Genomic DNA, 19,110 nt, shown 5'->3' with positions numbered 1-19,110 from the left:
ACAGAACAGTGTAACATTTAATCAAGAACGATAGAAAAGACCTATGAAGCCGGTAACAGTTGTTCCAGGCTTCTGTAAGCAAATTCATGGTGTCCAGAGCCCAGCTGTGCCATTTGTAACTAAGGACAGGTAATATCCTCATTCATCTATAAAATGCTGACAGTAAAATCACACGTATAAGAAAACTGTGAGAATTTGACGCCGCAAGACGTTTATCATAACAGAAGTTCACGGTGCCCTATGAACATTAATAACCATGCTGCTCCTGTTATAGGGGTGGTTGTGGGGAGCCCTCTTTATTATACCTCAGGGACCCACAGGTCAACGGCTGTGCTAACACCGCCGGGACGCTAGAGGGCCCTACTGCCGCAATGGGCGGCTCTGTCTAGGATGCTCCAGGAGTTTCAATGCTGCTGACAAAGAGAAGAGAGGAGCGGTCAGCGCCAGTAGGACTCCGCCCTATGAGGGCGGGACTAGAAGCCTGGTAGGGGCGGGGCCTGCCGAGGCAGGGCTGACGGGGCGGAGCTAGAGGAGCAGCGGGGGCGGGGCCTGGAGGGGGTTGGCCTGACGGGGCGGGGCTAGTGGAGCCTTGGGGGCGGGGCGCGACCTGACTGGGCTGAGTAGTCCACGTGGTTAGGAGGCGTCCTGATTGGGGAAGGCGGCACGAGAGGCGGGAACGGAACCGGAACGCGTCCTGACAGGGGCGGAGCTCTCGGAGTAGCGCGGGCGGGGCGCGGCCAGACTGGAGCGGAGCCGTCCGCAGGGTTAGAACGAGGCCTGACGGGAATTGAGCGAGAGGCGGAGCGGGGGGGGGGGGGGGGGGGGGCGGACCCCGACTGCAGCCCGACAGGGGCGGAGCTCGCGGAGCCGCGGGGGCGGGGCGAGGCCTGGTAGAGGCGGAGACCCGGTGCGGCCTGGCGAGAGGCGGAGCACGCAGCTCGGCGAGGGCGAGGCCTGATCGAGAAGGGAGGAGCGGAGAGACAGGGGCGGGCCGAAGGCCGACCCCTCGAGAAGGTGGTGGGGCGATGCAGGTGGGTGGCCGCTGCCAGCTCGACCGCCGGCCGCGTGCCCTTGCGGAGCGTACTCCGGTTTCATAGTCAAATTGAAACCCCTCCGCGGTGACCTGACCTTCCCGGGGCCGGAAAGGGTGTCCGATGACTGATTTGGTGGGAGGACAGGTGAAGCAGTGCTTTGGTTCCGGAGACGGTGGCGCGCCGGCTAGTGGCGTTTTCAGATTTGATGGCCGCTCCGGAGCTGGAGTTTCAGTTCGAATCGTGATTTCCCGGCGGGGCGGGGCGTGGGGTAGGGTTTAGGGGGCGGGCCTTTTGGATCCTGCAGCCCGAGGGGCGGAACTGGGTGGCAGTCCTGTTGCCCTGGAGCTGAACCTTTGAGCACCGAGCGGTCGAGCTAGGAATCCGGACCTGTCTGTAGGAAAGGGGCGGCGGAAGCAGAGATCCGAGCCTCGGAGCTCTCATTTCTGAGGGCTTTGGACACTCGGAGCTCGGGTGGAAAAGCGTGGTCCAGACCTGGTATCAGCTTGAGCGCCCCTTCCTCCCGTAGGTCGCCATGAACGGCAGGGCCCGGAAAGAGGCAATCCAGGCCACAGCCAGGGAGCTTCTCAAGTTCGTGAACCGGAGTCCGTCTCCTTTCCACGGTAGGTGTCCTGGGTTAGGGAGGCTAGGAGTGGGAGTGACCTGACCAACTTCCATCTCTATGAGAGAACCTTTTCTCTACAGTCGTGGCTGAGTGCCGCAGCCGGCTCCTTCAGGCTGGCTTCCGTGAACTCAAGGAAACAGAGGGCTGGGATATCTTACCAGAAAACAAGGTACTGGGACTGTTTGGAGGCAGAGGCTGTTTCAAATTCCTGTGTTCCACGTGATTAAGCAACTCACACCCCTGTCTTTCCACTCTCTTCTCCAGTATTTCTTAACCAGAAACTCCTCCTCCATCATTGCTTTTGCTGTGGGGGGCCAGTATGTTCCTGGCAATGGCTTCAGCCTCATTGGGGCGCATACGGACAGTCCCTGCCTCCGGGTAAGGAGTTGGGGCTCTGCTGGCCTGAAGGGAGGTGCGGGGGCAGTGTGGAATGGAGAGATTCTGAAAGTGAGATTCCCCAGGTGCAGGAAGGATGCTAGACTGCCCCTTGCCCTCCTCACAGACACTTTCCCAGCCATGTTTGCTCTGTATAACTTGATGGTCGCCTGAGTCTCTCCTCCAGACATTGTCATCCAGATGTTTTCTTCTCATCTCAATGCTCAGGTGAAACGCAAATCTAGACGAAGCCAGGTGGGCTTCCACCAGGTTGGTGTGGAGACCTACGGTGGTGGGATCTGGAGCACGTGGTTTGACCGGGACCTGACCTTGGCTGGACGAGTCATTATCAAGGTGGTATAGAGGGCCTAGGAACTGGGGAGGTTCTCATTTCAGCAGCTGGAAGATTGAATATCACATTCCTTCAGGGTACCAGTGAAGTGTCCCAATGGGAAGGGGGGGACTTGGTTATCAATTGGATTCGGGAGGTGCCCAGTTCTGACCTGGCCTGTTGGCCACAGTGCCCTACCTCAGGTCGCCTGGAGCAGAGGCTTGTACATGTGGAGCGACCCATTCTGCGCATCCCGCATCTGGCCATCCACCTGCAGAGAAATATCAATGAGAACTTTGGGCCCAACACAGAGACGCACCTGTGAGTCTATACCAAGGTCTGTGAGGGGTGGGATATGGCATGAGGTGACAGGGGTCCCATTGGGACCCAGAAGACCACCTCTTAATGGCCATAATCAAGTTCCACTTTTGGAATCTAGTTTCTATACACTTGGGGAGTAGACTGGAAATTTACGGACAAGGAGAGCCCTAAGTTCATGACTGCCTCCCTCCCTTCTCTCAACCCATTTCCCCACAGAGTGCCTATTCTCGCCACAGCGGTTCAGGAAGAGCTGGAAAAAGGGACTCCTGAGCCAGGACCTGTCAGCGCTGCTGTAAGAAGCTCCCTTGCTCCTGGGAGGGTGGGCAGAGTGGAAACAGACCAGTCCCCTAGGAAGGGCAAAGAGATGAGCAGGCCCTCCTTCTAGCATCTTCTGCCTTACAGGATGAACGGCACCACTCAGTCCTCATGTCCCTGCTCTGTACCCACCTGGGACTGAGTCCTGAAAACATCGTGGAGATGGAGCTGTGCCTGGCAGACACTCAGCCTGCAGTAAGGAGTTGCTCTAGGGTTCTGTGGGTGGGGTCCTCCAGGGTCCCCGCCAACCACAGCATAGCCCCTGAAGTGTTTAGCCCCTCTGTTAGTCTCCTTCTTGTTCTTCCTTGGAGATTTTGCTTTCAGTGGTTCCCAGATAAGCAGACCATTTTCCCCCAAGACCCACCTATGGGAACTTGATTAGGGTGTGGGGACCTTTCGGATCCTGCAACACAATGGACGGAACTGGGTAGAAGTCCTGGTGCCCTAGGACTGAACCTTTGAAAACAAAGCCAGAATCCAGATCTTTCTCTAGGGAAAGGGGCAGAAGCAGAAATCTGAGCCTTGGAGCTCTCATTTTTAGGGGGGTTGGATCCTCAGAATGTGTGAGATATGAAGTGGGTCCTGTCTGCTTTGACCTATGCTAGCTGTGAGCCTCTGAGAGCAAGAGGCCTAATGCCTCTTAGCTGCTAATGGAGAGAACTGCTAAATCTTAATCCTAAGTTTGTGTTAGCTGGTTTCTTTCTTTTACTTAGTGTATTGTTTTGTTTTGTTTTTTGAGACAGGGTTTCTCTGTGTAGCCCAGGCTATCCAGGAACTTGCTCTGTAGACCAGGCTGATCTCGAACTCAGAGATCTGCCTGCCTCTGCCTCCCAAGTGCTGTTTTAAAGGTGTGTACCCCCACTGGTAGATGCTGTAGGTTACCCTTTCCTGGCCTTCATTCTCAGCTGAACAGCAAGAAGTTTCCTAAGCCAACAGTCAGGAGTAGTTGCTTTGGCCCTTGGGAACGGTGAAATAGGTGAGGGGCCTGGGCACTTGGGTCAGGGTGTTGGTCCTGTCTTTCTAGGTCCTGGGTGGAGCCTATGAAGAGTTTATCTTTGCTCCTCGACTGGACAACCTGCATAGCTGCTTCTGCGCCCTGCAGGTGAGGAGCCAGAGCACTCCAGGCAGCCCGCACCCATGAGGGGTGGGGAATTAGGAGTTGAGATGGGGGCTAACCTCAAGCCCAGGGGTGGCGAGAGATGGCTACTTAACCAGGCCTTCACCCAACTGGCTGGGAAGGGCCCAAATGCTGCAGCCTTGGCATCACTATTTCTGTGCTGGTCTGGGACCAGGAGCTGAGGTATGGGAAAGCTGACAGGTGTGCCATGATGTCTTCTCATACCCCAGTCTGCTACTTTTCTCCAGATTAACAACCTCCACCTGAAAAGAAAGTCCTTGCCACCATGAACACCAGCATCTCTCTCTTCCTTCTGCGTCCTTCAGTCTGCCTCTGACTTAAGTGTTCCTTGGGATCTCATAGGACAGTCTGTACCTCATGCTCACCTTCTTGTTCTCCACTTCCTCTCTACCCTATTCAGGCCATTTCTCAGCCTTTTACTCTTCCTCTGCCTTTTACCTTGCCTTTTCCCTGCCTAACTTATGGTTGAAGATGGGCTTTGGGTAGTTACTGTAGACCTGGGGCCCCTGCTGCTAGGTTCATGGCCATCTCTAGAGCTGTTGTTAATGAAGCCCATCAATTTGCTTGGTCTTCATAATTGTCCTCCTGTAACATGAATGGGAACCTGCTTGTTGTTGGGGTTTTTGTCCCGCCCGGTACCCCACAACTGTTTGGCCACAAAGAAAATCACACATAGGTCTCCATAAATTATAAGCTGATTGGCCCATTAGCTCTAGCTTCTCACTGGCTAACTCTCACATCTTGATTAACCCATTTTTCTGATCTACGTTAGCCATGTGGCTCAGTACCTTTTTTAGTGGGGCAGATCACATCCTGCTGCTTCGGTAGTCTGGGCAGGAGTGGAAGGAATCAACTTCCTCCTTCCCAGAATTCTCCTGTTCTTATTGCATCGTTTCTGTTTCCTGTCTGGTTTTCCCACCTATACTTCCTGCCTGGCCAATCAGCGTTTATTTAAAACATGATTGACAGATTACAAACAATTCTCCCACATCCTCCCAGGATTTACATCATCTCTCTGTCTTCAGCATTGTCCTGCCTTCTGCAAGGGAAGGTGTGGGAGCCAAGTGCGCAGTGAACGGATCACTTATCCCATTAGAAAAGTCCTTCCCTGCCAGGCAGTGCCTAAGAGAAAGGTTGCTGAAAGCCCAGCTGTTGACAGAGGTGTGCAGCCGTTCAGTCCCAAAGAAACACACAGAGTACATTAATCATAAACTGGTAGGCCTATTACCTCAGGCTTCTTATTAACTCTTACATCCTGCATTAACCCATAATTGTTGTCTGTGTTAGCCATGTAGCTTGGTACCTTTTATCAGCAAGTCATTCTCATCTTGCTTCTTCTGTGTTGACTACAGACTCTTTCCTCTTCCCAGAAATCTGTTCTGTTTGCCCCACCTATACTTCCTGCCTGGCTACTGGCCAGTCAGCATTTTATTAAAGCAATACAATATAAGTGACAGGGTACAAGACCATTGTCCCACAGCACTCAGCCTCTTCACTGGCAGGACAGCATGCCACTCCCAGGTACTAGCAGAATAAGTTGTAAGAAGCAAAGGGCAGGGATGATGACCTTGTCTCCTTTCCCATCCAGGCTTTGATTGATTCCTGTGCATCCCCTTCCTCCCTGGCCAGGGAGCCACATGTGCGCATGATCACACTCTACGACAATGAAGAGGTATGTGGGGCTCTGGGCAGAGGTCCCTTTCTGGAGTCTTCAGTAACTACCTCAGAGACACTCAGAGTGAGTCAGGCCCACTCAGATGGGGACAGGAGAGCTGCCGGTGCTTCTCCGGCACATGTTGTTTCCTTGGCTCTAACTGGACTCCATACCCCTTTTTTTCTGTGCTCCTTGCTACATCCCTACCCCAAGGACAGGAGCATTGCACAGATCATCCTTTCGGGTCTGTAGCTTGGAACATAGTGGGTCCTCAGCTGTGTGTTTGGCTGTAACCCGAGCTGCTGTCGTGGAGCTTGACAGATAGCTAGTTCTCTCTCCTGTTACTCCCTAGGAGCAGTTAGCAGTTGGGGTAGGTCTTTGGTCTGTTGTTCTGGGTGTTTGGCTGTTCCATCTCTGGTTATCTTGTCTACATCTAGTCAGCAATAAGGGAGCGGGCAAAGAGACTAGATGCCTGTGTCTTCCAGAGTGTGGTCCAGAAATGAAATTCATTAGTACTTACATTCACAGAACTTAATGTGACCACATTTAGCTGCAGAGAAGACTTGGAATGATGGCTCTAGCTGGGTAGTTAGTTGTGTAGCTATGGCTTGGGCCTTCTGTTATGAAGGTATCATGGATAGTTAACAGTCTCCGTCAAATACATCAAGAGAAATTACCCAGGGTGATTACCTGCTGAGCCCTAGATGTAAGTATTGGGGACCAGAGTGGAAATTCTATCAGTAAGTGCTATTTCTAGACTGTAAATGACTGGGAATTGATCTGGACCCAATCCGCTGTCATCAGATGATCAGTAATGACCTGGGTGGGCATAGGGAAGATTCTAACAATACCAATCCCACCATGTGACTCGGGAGGATCCTGAGCCATTCTCAACACTGGGCTCCTCTTACTGACCTCCGTGTCCTGACTCTCAGAGTAAAACCTCTGCTGTCCCCAGGTGGGGTCAGAAAGTGCTCAAGGAGCACAATCTCTGCTGACAGAGCTGGTACTGCGGCGCATCTCAGCCACACCTCAGCGTCTGACCGCCTTCGAGGAAGCCATACCTAAGTCCTTCATGATCAGTGCAGACATGGCCCATGCTGTGCACCCAAACTATGCGTGAGTCTTCCTATCAGACAGTACTCACTGCTAGAGACCCAAGCATAGCCCAATTAGAGGCTGATTCCTGGCCCTGTCTCTTTCTCCATCTCCTGGGAGGTTCCAGGGGTCTTCCTTTTGATTGTTCTAGGCCAGACTTAGTGAAAGCCTAAGCCTGGTATGTGTGTTAGATAGCTTGTTTCCTTTTGTGGCTAGAATCTGACTAAATGTTTGTTTTGAATGCCCTGGGGACCTGCAGGATTGGGTGGGAAAGAAAGCTATAACCCATTAGTGCTATCTGCCTTGGAAGGGGAGTGGATGTTGACAGGCCTCCACTACAGGGTGTGGTGCTGACCTTTCCCACCTCCCACAGGGACAAGCATGAAGAAAACCACCGGCCCTTGTTCCATAAGGTAAAGAAGCTTTTAAGGATGTGGTAGCCTGGCTGGGCCTGGCCAATGTGGTTCCCCCTGGGTCACATGTCATCTCCATTCCCCCTTGACTTTTCCCAGGGTCCTGTGATCAAGGTGAACAGCAAGCAGCGCTATGCCTCTAACGCAGTGTCAGAGGCTCTGATTCGAGAGGTGGCCAGCCAAGTTGGGGTGCCCCTGCAGGTGAATGTGTATCTTTTCTGGGAAGGCTTGGTGGAGGGAGCAGGATGAAGACATAAACTGCTGTGCTCCGTGAGTGGGGAGCAAGTAGGTGGGCTTCAGTGGAGGGAGTTCCAGGGCTTTGGGTGCTGAGCTAGCTACATGGCTGCTTTTGTTGTGGTGTCTTTAGCCTAGTTTGCTAGGCTGTCTGGGTGCTAGTGTCCCCATCTGTGAAATGGGGTGATAATGATCCCTGCACTACTGATTTTTGTAAGGCTTACTCTCGCCACCTAGGTTAGTCCTTTCTGTTTTCCTCCTAACATCCACTTTCCCTGTGTCTTGTACCCCAACCCAGAAGGAATATTGAGGACTGGAGAGCCTAGAACCCCAACTGTCCACTTTTCCTCTGGCTATGAAATCACCCACCACTGTCCTGTCACACTGTGTGGACATACATATTCCTGTATCAGCAGACAGCACACAAGTTCTGGTGGAGGGAGGACTAGACAAGGGCTGTTTTTGCTTCCTTGTCTCTATCTTGCCCCATGTAATGCCAGATCATTCTACTCACAGAGAGGCCTCTGGGAGGAAGTGAGAACTAACACTGAGAAGAAGGACATTGGGAAGGTCCAGAGGAAGAACATCTCAGCCAGAGGGAACAGATAGAAAAATCACAGGGGGGAATGAGAATGAGTTAGCCTGGTCGTGAGAGAGAAGGCAGGGCTGAGAGCAGGCAGGATAAGAGAGGACGCTCACCCAGGCCAGTTTACTTCTGGGGCCCTGGAAGAGCATTTATATTCTAAGGTATGAAGACATTGTAGGCTTTTCCCTAATAGCTTACAGCAGAACCATGGCATATATACTTTAGAAAATACAAATAGAAATGAAAAAATAAAATTTGAACCAGGTGTGGTAGCACACATTTGTAACCCTGGCTCATAGAAAATGGAGACAGGAGGATCATCCTTAGCCACATAGCAAGTTCAAAGCCAGCCTGAGATACATGAGACTCTGTCTTAAAAAATAGGGCTTTCCAGGCAGTGGTACGCACACCGTTAATCCCAGCACTCCACTTCTCAGGCAGAGGCAGATGGATCTCTGTGAGTCTGATCCTGATCTACAAAGTGAGTTCCAGACCAGCCAGGGATGCATAGTTGAGACCATGTCTCCAAAAAAGAAAAGTATCATCAGAGTTTTACATATTCTTCCTGATTCTTCCTGTGCATTTATTTTAAATTTTGTAAAATTAAATCACTGGATACATTTGTTACCTCTTTTCATACACTGACTAGACAGATGCTGTTCAAGCAGTGAGCCCCCTTTTTAACACTAATTGATAATCCTTGCTTAGTCAGCAATTGCATTAGAATTTTCTGGTACACCTTTCCTCACCCATTCTTTGAACCTTCCCATTCTGTGAGGTAGAACCTGCCTCTCATCATCCAGGCTGATTAGTTATTGTAAGTTGATTCTTGGGCCAGCAAAATAGCCCAGTGGGTAAAATACCTGCCACAAAACCTGGCAACCTGAGTTTGATATGTGGGACCCACATTGTGGAAGATGAGAACTCATGCCTGTAAGTTGTCCTCTGATATGTGTGCCACAGCACATGCCTGCCACACACTTAAAACAAGATAATTGTTTACTTTCCCTTTTTCAAGGTTGAGTTTTATCCTAAATGTCATTATAAATTAGTTTCTTTGCTTTCACTTTTTACTATCAAATTATGAATGTTCATTGATTGAGTGCCGTTCACAGAATTATTATGAGTGATGCTCAAGTTGTCATGCCTTTGACCAGTGAGAGTTCTTTCCTATGCCCTGCGATAGGACTCTTAAAAGTTACCTTGCTTTTTGGCACAGTAAGAAATTTCAGCCTCATATTTTCATTTTTGTTCTTAGATTTGGCAACTAGAAAAAAAACTTTTTTTAAATTAATTAATTAATTTATTTATTATGTATACAATATTCTATCTGTATATGCCTGCAGGCCAGAAGAGGGCACCAGACCTCATTACAGATGGTTGTGAGCCACCATGTGGTTGCTGGGAATTGAACTCAGGACCTTTGACAGAGCAGACAATGCTCTTAACCTCTGAGCCATCTCTCCAGCCCCCCCCAAAAAAAAACTTTTTTTTTAAATCATGAGTTAGTATTGTAATTTCCATTTGACAAAAAAATTGGCTTATATTTTATAGTTCTGTTTTATACTTTAAAAAAGGAATCTTGGCCCTGGAGAGATGGCTCAGTGGTTAAGAGCACTGCCTGCTCTTCCAAAGGTCCTGAGTTCAATTCCCAGCAACCACATGGTGGCTCATAACCATCTGTAATGAGGTCTGGTGCCCTCTTCTGGCCTGCAGATATACACACAGACAGAATATTGTATACATAATAAATAAATAAATATTAAAAAAAAAGGAATCTTAAAATCTAGCATCATATTATAATTTCCTTGTTTTTTAAGGTAGGGTCTTATGTAGCTCATGCCAGCTTCAAACTCACTGTGTAGTAGAATATACCTTAAACTCCTGATCCCTCCACTTCCCAAGTCTTGGAATTACAAGTATGCACTTCCAAGCCTAAGTGTGCACTGCAGGGGACCAAATCCAGGGCTTCGCTCCTGCTCGGCAAGCACTCAGCCAGATGAACCACATCCCCAGCCCAGCAGTGTTTTATAGAACATGAAAGCTGCTGAGTGTTTTTCCTTGGTCTATTGAGTGTTCAGGCTGGGTGTAAGAGTAACAAAACAGTATTTTTAAATGCTTGAAGACATAGAACTAGATCATCTTCCAGCCTGTGTCCCTGGGGTAGCTTCTTCCTTGATCTTAATGGGCATACCTGGTGTTTAGCTTATGGCCTCTCCTCCTCTCTCCAGGACCTCATGGTCCGGAACGACTCCCCTTGTGGTACCACCATTGGACCTATCTTGGCTTCTCGACTGGGGCTTCGGGTGCTGGACTTAGGTAGCCCCCAACTGGCCATGCACTCTATTCGGGAGACAGCCTGTACCACTGGAGTTCTGCAGAGCCTCACCCTTTTCAAGGTAACTCCCACCTGAGCCTCCCCTCCATCAAGTGGCTAGCCCTGTTGCTGGGGCTGTTGGCTATGAATCACTCTACAAACTAAGTGAGATAAACAGTCTATAAGAAGTCAGGGTTTTGGCTCACAGTTTTAGAGGCTTTATTTCACGGTCAGTTGGCTTGTTAATTTAAGCCCTGTGATAAAGCAGAGTGTCATGGCAAGAACATGTGGTAGAGGAATCTGCTCCCTGAGATTGTAAGTGAGGGTATCCCCTCAAAAGTTTGCTTTATCCCAAGTGGCACCTAACTTCTTCCCTTCAGGCCCCACATCTTAATGGTTCCACTACCTCCCAATAATGCCACAGGCTAGTGAGCAAGCCTTTAACACATGGACCTTTAAGGACACTTACACAAGCCACACCATTCCTCATTTTCATGGCCTCAGAAAGGTTGTCTAGGAACGAGCTGAGGGGTGAGAAGACATTAAGCATAGACCCTTGACGCTATAGTAACAGAGCCTAGAACTGAAGGTGATGGGAGGCGAGCGGTTGGACATCGCTATCTGGTCACTCACTAACTCCTAGTTCCATTGCCTCTCGTTTCAGGGTTTCTTTGAGCTGTTCCCCTCTGTCAGCCGCAACCTCTTAGTGGACTGAGCTCTCTTGGCAAGGCCTGCCTTCTCTCACCCCTGGGACCGAAGGGGAGGTCTCAGTTTAGCTGAAGCTGGATTATTAAAGTGGATTTTCACCCAGCTCTGTTGTGCTTCTTCAGAAGCTGCTTGGTGGGGATTGAGCCTGACCTGAGCCTCTGGAATCAGAGCAGAGGTGAAGGTTGGGGTGCAGTAAAGAATAAATTCCTAGAAATAAAATTAAGGAATTGAATGTACTTGTACTTAAAATTCAGGTAAGTGCTGTTCGGTTGTCCCTCCTTGCATCTCACCTGTTTATAAGGACTTCACACCACTCCTTTTTATGTGTGTGAGTGTGTGTGTGCCTAGTACCCATAAGACCAGAAGAAGCCCTGATTCTTCTGTAACCAGTTATGAATCACCATGCAGATGCTGGGAACTGAATCCAGTCCCTCTGCAAGAGTAACACAAGTAGCCGGGCGGTGGTGGCGCACGCCTTTAATCCCAGCACTTGGGAGGCAGGCGGATCTCTGGGAGTTCGAGGCCAGCCTGGTCTACAAGAGCTAGTTCCGGGACAGGCATCAAAGCTACAGAGAAACCCTGTCTCAAAAAACCAAAAAAAAAGGAGTAACACAAGTAAACACTGAGCCATCCCTCCAGCCCCAGCTTCCCACTTCTCAAAGCACTTTCATTCGTTGTGATTTTGATGTAGACTTTTAAGAGGTTAGAATATGGTACTGGAGAGATATCTCAGTGGTTAAGAACACTGACTGCATGCCAACAGGTGCCTCCCACGTTTAATCCCAGCACTTGGGAGGCAGAGGCAGGTGGCCAGCCTGGTATATAGAGCAAGTTCCAGAATATCCAAGGATACTAAGAGAAACCCTGTCTCAAAAACAAACAAATAACAACAAGACCCAAGTTAGTTCCCAACCATCTAACTCCAGTTCCAGGGGATCCAGTACCCTTCTTCTGGCCTACATGGATACTGCATGAACACCCATGTCATGTATAGACATACATGTATACAAAATACTCATACACATAAAAATCTTTTTAAAAAGATGATTCAGCAAAACCATATGTATGTGTGTGCTATATAAACAGACTTATTGATTGGTTAGAAAAGTATTGACTGGAGAGAATGTGGGTATTGATTACACTGTTTCAAATTTTGTATGCATGTAAGTCGGTTTATAATAAAAAGGTGATGGTAAATTTAAAAATTTAAAACCAGAAGTGATGAGGGGGATGAATCAGGATGAAGAATTTAAGATGGTAGGCTTAAGCCAAGTGCATGATGGTGCATGCCTGCATCCCCAGTACTCACTGGGGAGGTTCAGACCAGAAATTCCAGTTTGAGGCTAGGACCTTTCTCAAGAAATAAAACAAAAACAGGATAAGCAGACTATTTCACCATCTGCTATGTAAAAAGAAATTACAGAACTGAGGAATAGAGCTGTGGCTCAGTGGGTAGCACTTGCTGATAAAGCATGAGTCCCTGAGTTCCGATCTCAGCTCCCATGTGAAAAAAATCAGACATGCTGCGACCCCAGTGCCGTAGGAGTAAAGACAGGAGAATCACTGGGGCGTGCTGGCCCCAGCCTAGTTATGGTCTCTGAGAGACCCTGTCTTGCGGAAATAAGGTAGGGAGATAGTGATGTCCCCTGACCCCCAATCCACAGATGCACACACCACATGCACAGCAGTGTATATACAGTACATACAATTGCAAAACCAAAAAAAGAATTAAGTGGACTAAATAGCTCAAAAGCTTGTCAGACTAAATATTTTTAAATTCGTGGCTGTGTGACCCACATGGCTGGAGGTAAGTGGAAGGATACATGAGAGCTTTACCCTTGGCAAACTAGATGACTTTGGTGCCATAGGTAGTGAATTTTTCAAACAGGTTTTTGAAATTCTGAGATGGGTGTGAACCATAGATTTTTTTTTATAGTTGGCAGCTGTTGAAGGACTTCACATTTGAAAGGTAGCTTGACAGTTGGAGAGGTCTGGTTTCTATGGTGGTCTGTAGTGTGACTCGGCTCAGAAAAGGATCTCTATGACTTCATCACTAGTGGTTCCTTACCAGAGCCACCCAGGCAACAAGAAACAGGCCACTGTCATGGTTGAGAGCTGTGCTGTGATGGGTAGTGTATTAGTTCCTTTTTATGCTATGATGCTATCATGGTGAAGAAACTTAGGGAAGGAAGCATTTGGGGGCTTATGGTTCCAGAAGGATAATTCATCATGGTGGGAGATCACATTTCAACAGACATAAGCAGAAAGACAAACAGATGAGGCTTAAAGCCCACACACAGTGACATACTTCTTCCCAAAGGCTACATAACCTTTCCAAATAGCATCACCAACTGGGGACCAGTGGTTTGGTACCTTGGCCTTTGGAACCATTGCTCATTCAAACCACTGTGAGTGACGTTCTGGCTGTAATGGAAGGAGCTGCTGTCCTGTCCCGTCAACAAGATTTGTCTACGCAGTTCCCCAGTGGTCCTCAGTCTGCTGAAGACGCCTTTCAGTGGCCTTCATGCCTGCCATTTGCCACCCTCCCTCACCTTTAGGGACCCATGGGATCAGGACACCTAGGATTGCTCTAATTGGATGAGCTATAGTTCAATAATGCTTTCAGAAGACAAGGTTACAGTGTGTGAAACAGCCATGGCCAAATACGTGACAAAGAGACATTTTTTCCTACCTATGGAACTATGGAGGGAAGATAAAAGATACTATTTGTTACTCACATTTGGGCTGCATTGTGACCAAAGTAAATGTCTAACTTAAAGAATGTATAATGTACTTAGATGAAAGACCAAAAGGCAAATAATGAAACATGACCATATATTCTTAGTGACTTCTCTGACTGGTTTTATGTGTATAGTTATTCAGACGAAAGGCTCCTGGAGCTTTTTCTTTTTTTAAAAAAAAAAATTATAGCTGTGAGACACACTTAAAAACAACAACAAAAAAAAGGTTGGCAGCATCACCATGTATGATCCGACTTTTTGTTTGGTTTGGTTTCCGTGGAGTACATTCAAAGATGTTAGATTGGTTCCTTGTTCTATTACTTGGCCTTCTTTCCTTGAGACAGGCAGGGTCTCTCGTTGAACTTGAAGACAAGACCTTGCGATCCTCCTGTCTCAAGGATCAAGGATGTCTCACTGCCCTTGAGTGCTGGACTTAAAAGCACACACATACCATACCCAGCTTTTCACATGGATTCTAGGGATTTGAACTCAGGTCCTCTCTTGCACAGCAAGCACTCTCACCCTCTGCACCATCTCTCCAGACCTCTTTGTTTTAGAAACAAAGACTAAGTTGCATAGGCCAGCCTTGAACTTGGAGTTCTGCCTCAGCCTCTAGCAGCTGGGACTACTGACCTGCACTACAAGGGCCAGCTTATTTCCTGAGCCATTGCTTCTGTTTGATGGTATTTTATTTAGGGTTTTTGCATCTACATTCATAAAATTAATTTACAGTTTTTGTGCTATCAGGTTCAGTTATCAATGTTATGATTACTTTATAGACTTTCCTTTTTAATGTTCTGAAAAATTTTAATAACATTGGGACTTATGGAAGACTGTAGAATCTCTCTGACAAAGCATATGGATTTAACGCTGTTCTGGGAAATCCTTTCATAACTTTATTGTGAAGAAAGAGGTGTGCTTAAGCCTCTGCCTCTAAAGGGATCGATTTCAGAAATTTCATGTAATTGCTCATGTAGGCATTCATATTTGTTTTCAAATTCTTTATAAAGTCATCTGTTTAAGTTTGCTTCTGTTAAATTTCCCCTTGTTATTTCCCCCTCCTTACCTTTTTCTCATTTCCCCCTCCTTACCTTTTTCTCATTTCCCCCTCCTTACCTTCCCCCATCCCCCCTCCTTACCTTCCCCCCATCCCCCCTCCTTACCTTTCCCCCATTCCCCCTCCTTACCTTCCCCCATTCCTCTCTCCTTACCTTCCCCCCATTCCCCCTCCTTACCTTCCCCCCATTCCCCATCCTTACCTTCTCCTACCTTCCCCTCATTATTTCCCCCTCCTTCCTTTTCTTCCTGGTTCTTTTTTTCTGCTCTACTTTCTTCTTCTTTCCCTTCTTTGTCTAAGATTTATTAATTCTTCTATTTTCTTAGCTAAAACTTTGTTTGATACATTTTTTTTCTCCAAGTACCAACATTTTAGTTTGTCAGTGCTAAGTGTGGTTGTGACAAGCGCTGGTGAGGGTCATGTCCATTACTGGATTCTCCCTTTGCAGGCCAGGGTTAAGCGTGGGGATGCTGCTGGTGGACTCAGCTCCTAGTGTTGATGGTGATAATGGGACTTCAGCATCACAGAGCCTGGATGGCAGCCCCTTGCCATCAGAGTCTGTAGTACTTTCTGTGTCTTAACTATGCTGTAACAGAGTATTTGGTTTTCTTTCTGCCTATTTCAGCCTAAACGACATTTGTAGGATGCACAAACAGGTTCGGACTCTGGCAACTGCCTGTGTTATTTGTAATAGTAAAATGCAGAAGGTCCTTAATGGAGATCCTGCCAGCAACTGTCCTTCTACCACTCTGTGTATGTGGTCTTACTGCCACTGTCAGTGTCTATACTTATTTGCCTGAGCACTTCTTTTTACTGCTTTTCTTCTTTTTTTAAATGTTTATGGGTGTTTTGCCTGCATATATGTAAATGTACCGTGTGAGTGCCTGATGCCCAAAGAGGTTGAAAGAGAGTGTAGGTCCCCTGTAACTGGAGGTAGGCTTGTCTGTGAGCCATCATACAGGTGATGGGAAATGAAGCTGGGTCCTCTGCAAGAGCAACAAGTGCTCTTAAACGCTGAGCCATCTCTCCAGCCCTGACTGATGTTCTACTCACCTCAGTGGAAGTGCTAGGGAACTGTGCTTCTTACTGCAGGGCAGCTCCATCCTAGAGTAACAAGGCTTATGTGTGTGAATCCTCCAGCTTCCTTCTGTCTTGGGCTCACACTCTCTCATCAGGAACATCAGAATCCAGCCTCATACCTGCCTTTGTGTTGGCTGCTGCTCCAGTACTGGGATCAACAGTGTGAGCAGCTGGGCTCTGCATTCAAATCTCTGTCTGCCTCTGAGGAAGTCCACCTGAATCAGAATGCCTCCAACAATGAGAGATGTACAGGAATGTCTGCTCTTAACCTTCTGTTCTACAGAAGAGGGGGAAGAAACTGAAAAATACACATGGATTGGAAAGGGAGGAGCAAAGCTTTTTTTTTTTTTTGATACCCTTGGTTACATAGAAAGTCCCAAAGATATTCAAATTAATAAGAACATTTATCACAAAAACTGGCTGAAAAAAAAATCAATCTACCAAAATCAATTTCCATTTCTATCTTCTAGCAATGACTAGTTAGAAAATGAAATTTTAAAGAGGCTTGCTTCTACCAAGTATATGAATGAAATACCCGTGATTAAATATAAAAGATTTCCTAGATCCCTACAGAGAAAATTTGGTTCAAATAAATTGACAGGGTTTATTTTTTTGCTTGTAGATGCAAAACTCATTGTAAAAAATATATCATTTATCCTTCAAATTGATGTATAGGCTCAGTATGATCCTATAAAAATGCCAGCAGGTTCCTTCCTGTTAATTTTCTCCTTTTGTGCAAGTTTACAAGCTGAAGCATGCACACACACACATGCATGCATGCACACAAAGAAATAGTCAAGACACTTTAATTGTATTTATTTATTTATTTGGGAGTCATGTATATGTCACAGTACACATATGGAGGTGAGAGGATAATAACTTGAGGGACTCACTTCTCTCTTTGGGTGCTAGGGCTTGAACTCAAATAGTCAGGCTTGGTAAAAAGTTCTTTACCTTTTGAGCCTTCTTACTAGTCCTAGTCAGTATGTGTGTGTGTGTCTATGCACTGGCTCTAGTCAAGGTAGTTTTAATGAAGATAATGGCCCTACTAGTATGGAAGCTCATTTTAAAGCCTCAGTAATTGTAACAAGTCTTCGACTCGCCAGCCCAAATAATGACATAGAGACTTCTTATTAATTATGGAAGTTCAGCCTATAGCTTAGACTTGTTCCTAACTAGCTCTTATAACTTAAATTAACCTATATTTTTATTCATCTGTTCTATCACATGGCTTTTTATCTTTATCCCATTCTGTGTATCTGACTCACTCTGCATCTGGCTGGCTTCCTTTGCCTCCCTTCTTCCCAGAGTTCTCTCTGTGCCTGGAAGTCCACCTAACCTCTTCCTGCCTAGCTTTGACCATTTAGCTTTTTATTCAATCAGAAGGCACCTTGTCAAAGACACGTCTTAAAAGATTATTCTATAACAAGTAATTAAGACAATATATTACTATTAAGAGTAAACTGGTCAATAGAACAGAATAGATGCATGAACAGCTGATACTTGATTTATACCATAAGTGGTAATTCAGCTGGTCTTTTCAATAAATGAGACATGAAAACTATCCATATAGGAAAGTGAAATTGGAAAATAATGGACAAAACTAATTACAAGTGTGTTTTTGATGTAACTGTAAATGGAAGAACAATAAAGTGCCTAGAAAATACTAGAGAAAATATCTTTATGATTTTGGTTAAACAAGATACAACACTAAGCACAGAAGACAATATTGGCAAATCTGATCCTATTAAAATTAAGGCACAGGGCCAGGTAGTGGTGGCACATGCCTTTAATCCCAGCACTCGGAAGGCAAAGGCAGGTGAATCTCTGTGATTCGAGGCCAGCCTGGTCTACAAGAGCTAGTTCCAGAATAGCTAGGACTGTTACACAGAGAAACCCTGTCTTGCAAAAAAAAAAAAAAAAAATTAAGGCACAGGGTCTGGGACTGTAGTTCGGGGGGTGCTAGCATGTGTAAGGCCTGAGTCCAACCCCCAATACTGAGGACAAGAAGATGTAATTAAGACAATTAAGGATGGGCATGGTAACCTGCAAATCTCAGTACTCTAGAGGTGGAGTCAGGAAGCTGTGAAGTCTAAGGCCAGCTTGGCCTATATGGAACCTATGGAACCTTGTCTCAAAAACACACACACACATAAGTGAAAATATGCTTGTTAGTCATCAAAGAAATACTAGATCAACCGTGAAGCTGACTGACCTTAAAATGCCAAGTTTATATAATTTTATGCAAAATCAAATATAGATACATGCTAATAGAAATAAAATACAAATTAAACAATGAAAAAGAGCCGGACAGTGGTGGCGCACGCCTTTAATACCAGCACTTGGGACGTAGAGGCAGGCAGATCTCCGAGAGTTCGAGGCCAGCCTGGTATACATAGAGAGTTCCAGGAAGTCAGGGTGGTTACACAGAGAAACCCTGTCTCTATAAAGCAAAAAAAGAAAAAAGAAATACTCAAAAAGTGAAAAAAAAAATCACAAAAAGAAGCCAGTGTACATCCACCATAATAGCTATGGTGTCAGTCTTGACCAGCACTTGATTGAATCACTAAGCAGACAGATATCTGGGGATGTCCATGAGGAATCATCTAGAGCAATGGCTTTCAACCTTTCTAAAGCTGCGACCCTTTAATACAGTTCCTCCTGTTATGGTGACCCCCAGCCATAAAATTATTTCATTACTTCTTCAAGACTGTAATTTTGCTACTCTTTTTTTTTTTTTTTTTTTTTGGTTTTTCGAGACAGGGTTTCTCTGTGGCTTTGGAGCCTGTCCTGGAACTAGCTCTGTAGACCAGGCTGGTCTCGAACTCACAGAGATCCGCCTGCCTCTGCCTCCCGAGTGCTGGGATTAAAGGCGTGCGCCACCATCGCCCGGCTTTGCTACTCTTTTGAATCTGACATGCAAGATATCTGATATGCACCCCCAAAGGGTTCGTGACCCACAGGTTGAGAACTGCTCCTCTAGACTAAGTTAACTGAGGTGGAAAGACCCACCCCTAAATGTAGTTGGTACTTTTCTATGAGCTACTGGGCCTGGACCGAATACAAGGACAAAGCAAGCTGAGCAC

The 19,110-nt window shown here is 46.8% G+C and overlaps 1 protein-coding gene across 3 annotated transcripts; it reads left to right on the top strand.

The window, feature by feature from the left end:
- The first annotated feature begins 725 nt into the window (after window positions 1-725).
- LOC121447565 (aspartyl aminopeptidase) lies at window positions 726-11,248 on the top strand. 3 transcript variants are annotated; one of them, XM_041650879.1, is made up of 15 exons: window positions 726-764; window positions 1,561-1,654; window positions 1,737-1,825; window positions 1,921-2,034; window positions 2,260-2,385; window positions 2,553-2,683; window positions 2,900-2,975; window positions 3,086-3,193; window positions 4,023-4,100; window positions 5,725-5,808; window positions 6,749-6,909; window positions 7,262-7,301; window positions 7,401-7,502; window positions 10,353-10,520; window positions 11,103-11,248. In XM_041650879.1, exons 2-15 carry the CDS (start codon window positions 1,567-1,569, stop codon window positions 11,151-11,153), a joined length of 1,416 nt encoding a protein of 471 aa, XP_041506813.1. In that variant the 5' UTR covers window positions 726-764; window positions 1,561-1,566; the 3' UTR covers window positions 11,154-11,248. The 3 variants fall into 3 exon arrangements, with proteins under 3 accessions (XP_041506813.1, XP_041506812.1, XP_041506811.1); XM_041650878.1 differs by lacking the exon at window positions 726-764 and adding an exon at window positions 881-1,031; XM_041650877.1 differs by lacking the exon at window positions 726-764 and adding an exon at window positions 1,043-1,178.
- The last annotated feature ends 7,862 nt before the right edge of the window (window positions 11,249-19,110 follow it).

This window comes from Microtus oregoni, unplaced genomic scaffold (assembly GCF_018167655.1).
Source record: "Microtus oregoni isolate MIOR12 unplaced genomic scaffold, Mior012 000004F_ref0000308, whole genome shotgun sequence".
Taxonomy (NCBI): Eukaryota; Metazoa; Chordata; class Mammalia; order Rodentia; family Cricetidae; genus Microtus; species Microtus oregoni.
Note: the sequence above shows the minus strand (reverse complement) of the source record. Positions and strands in the feature narration are given on the sequence as shown.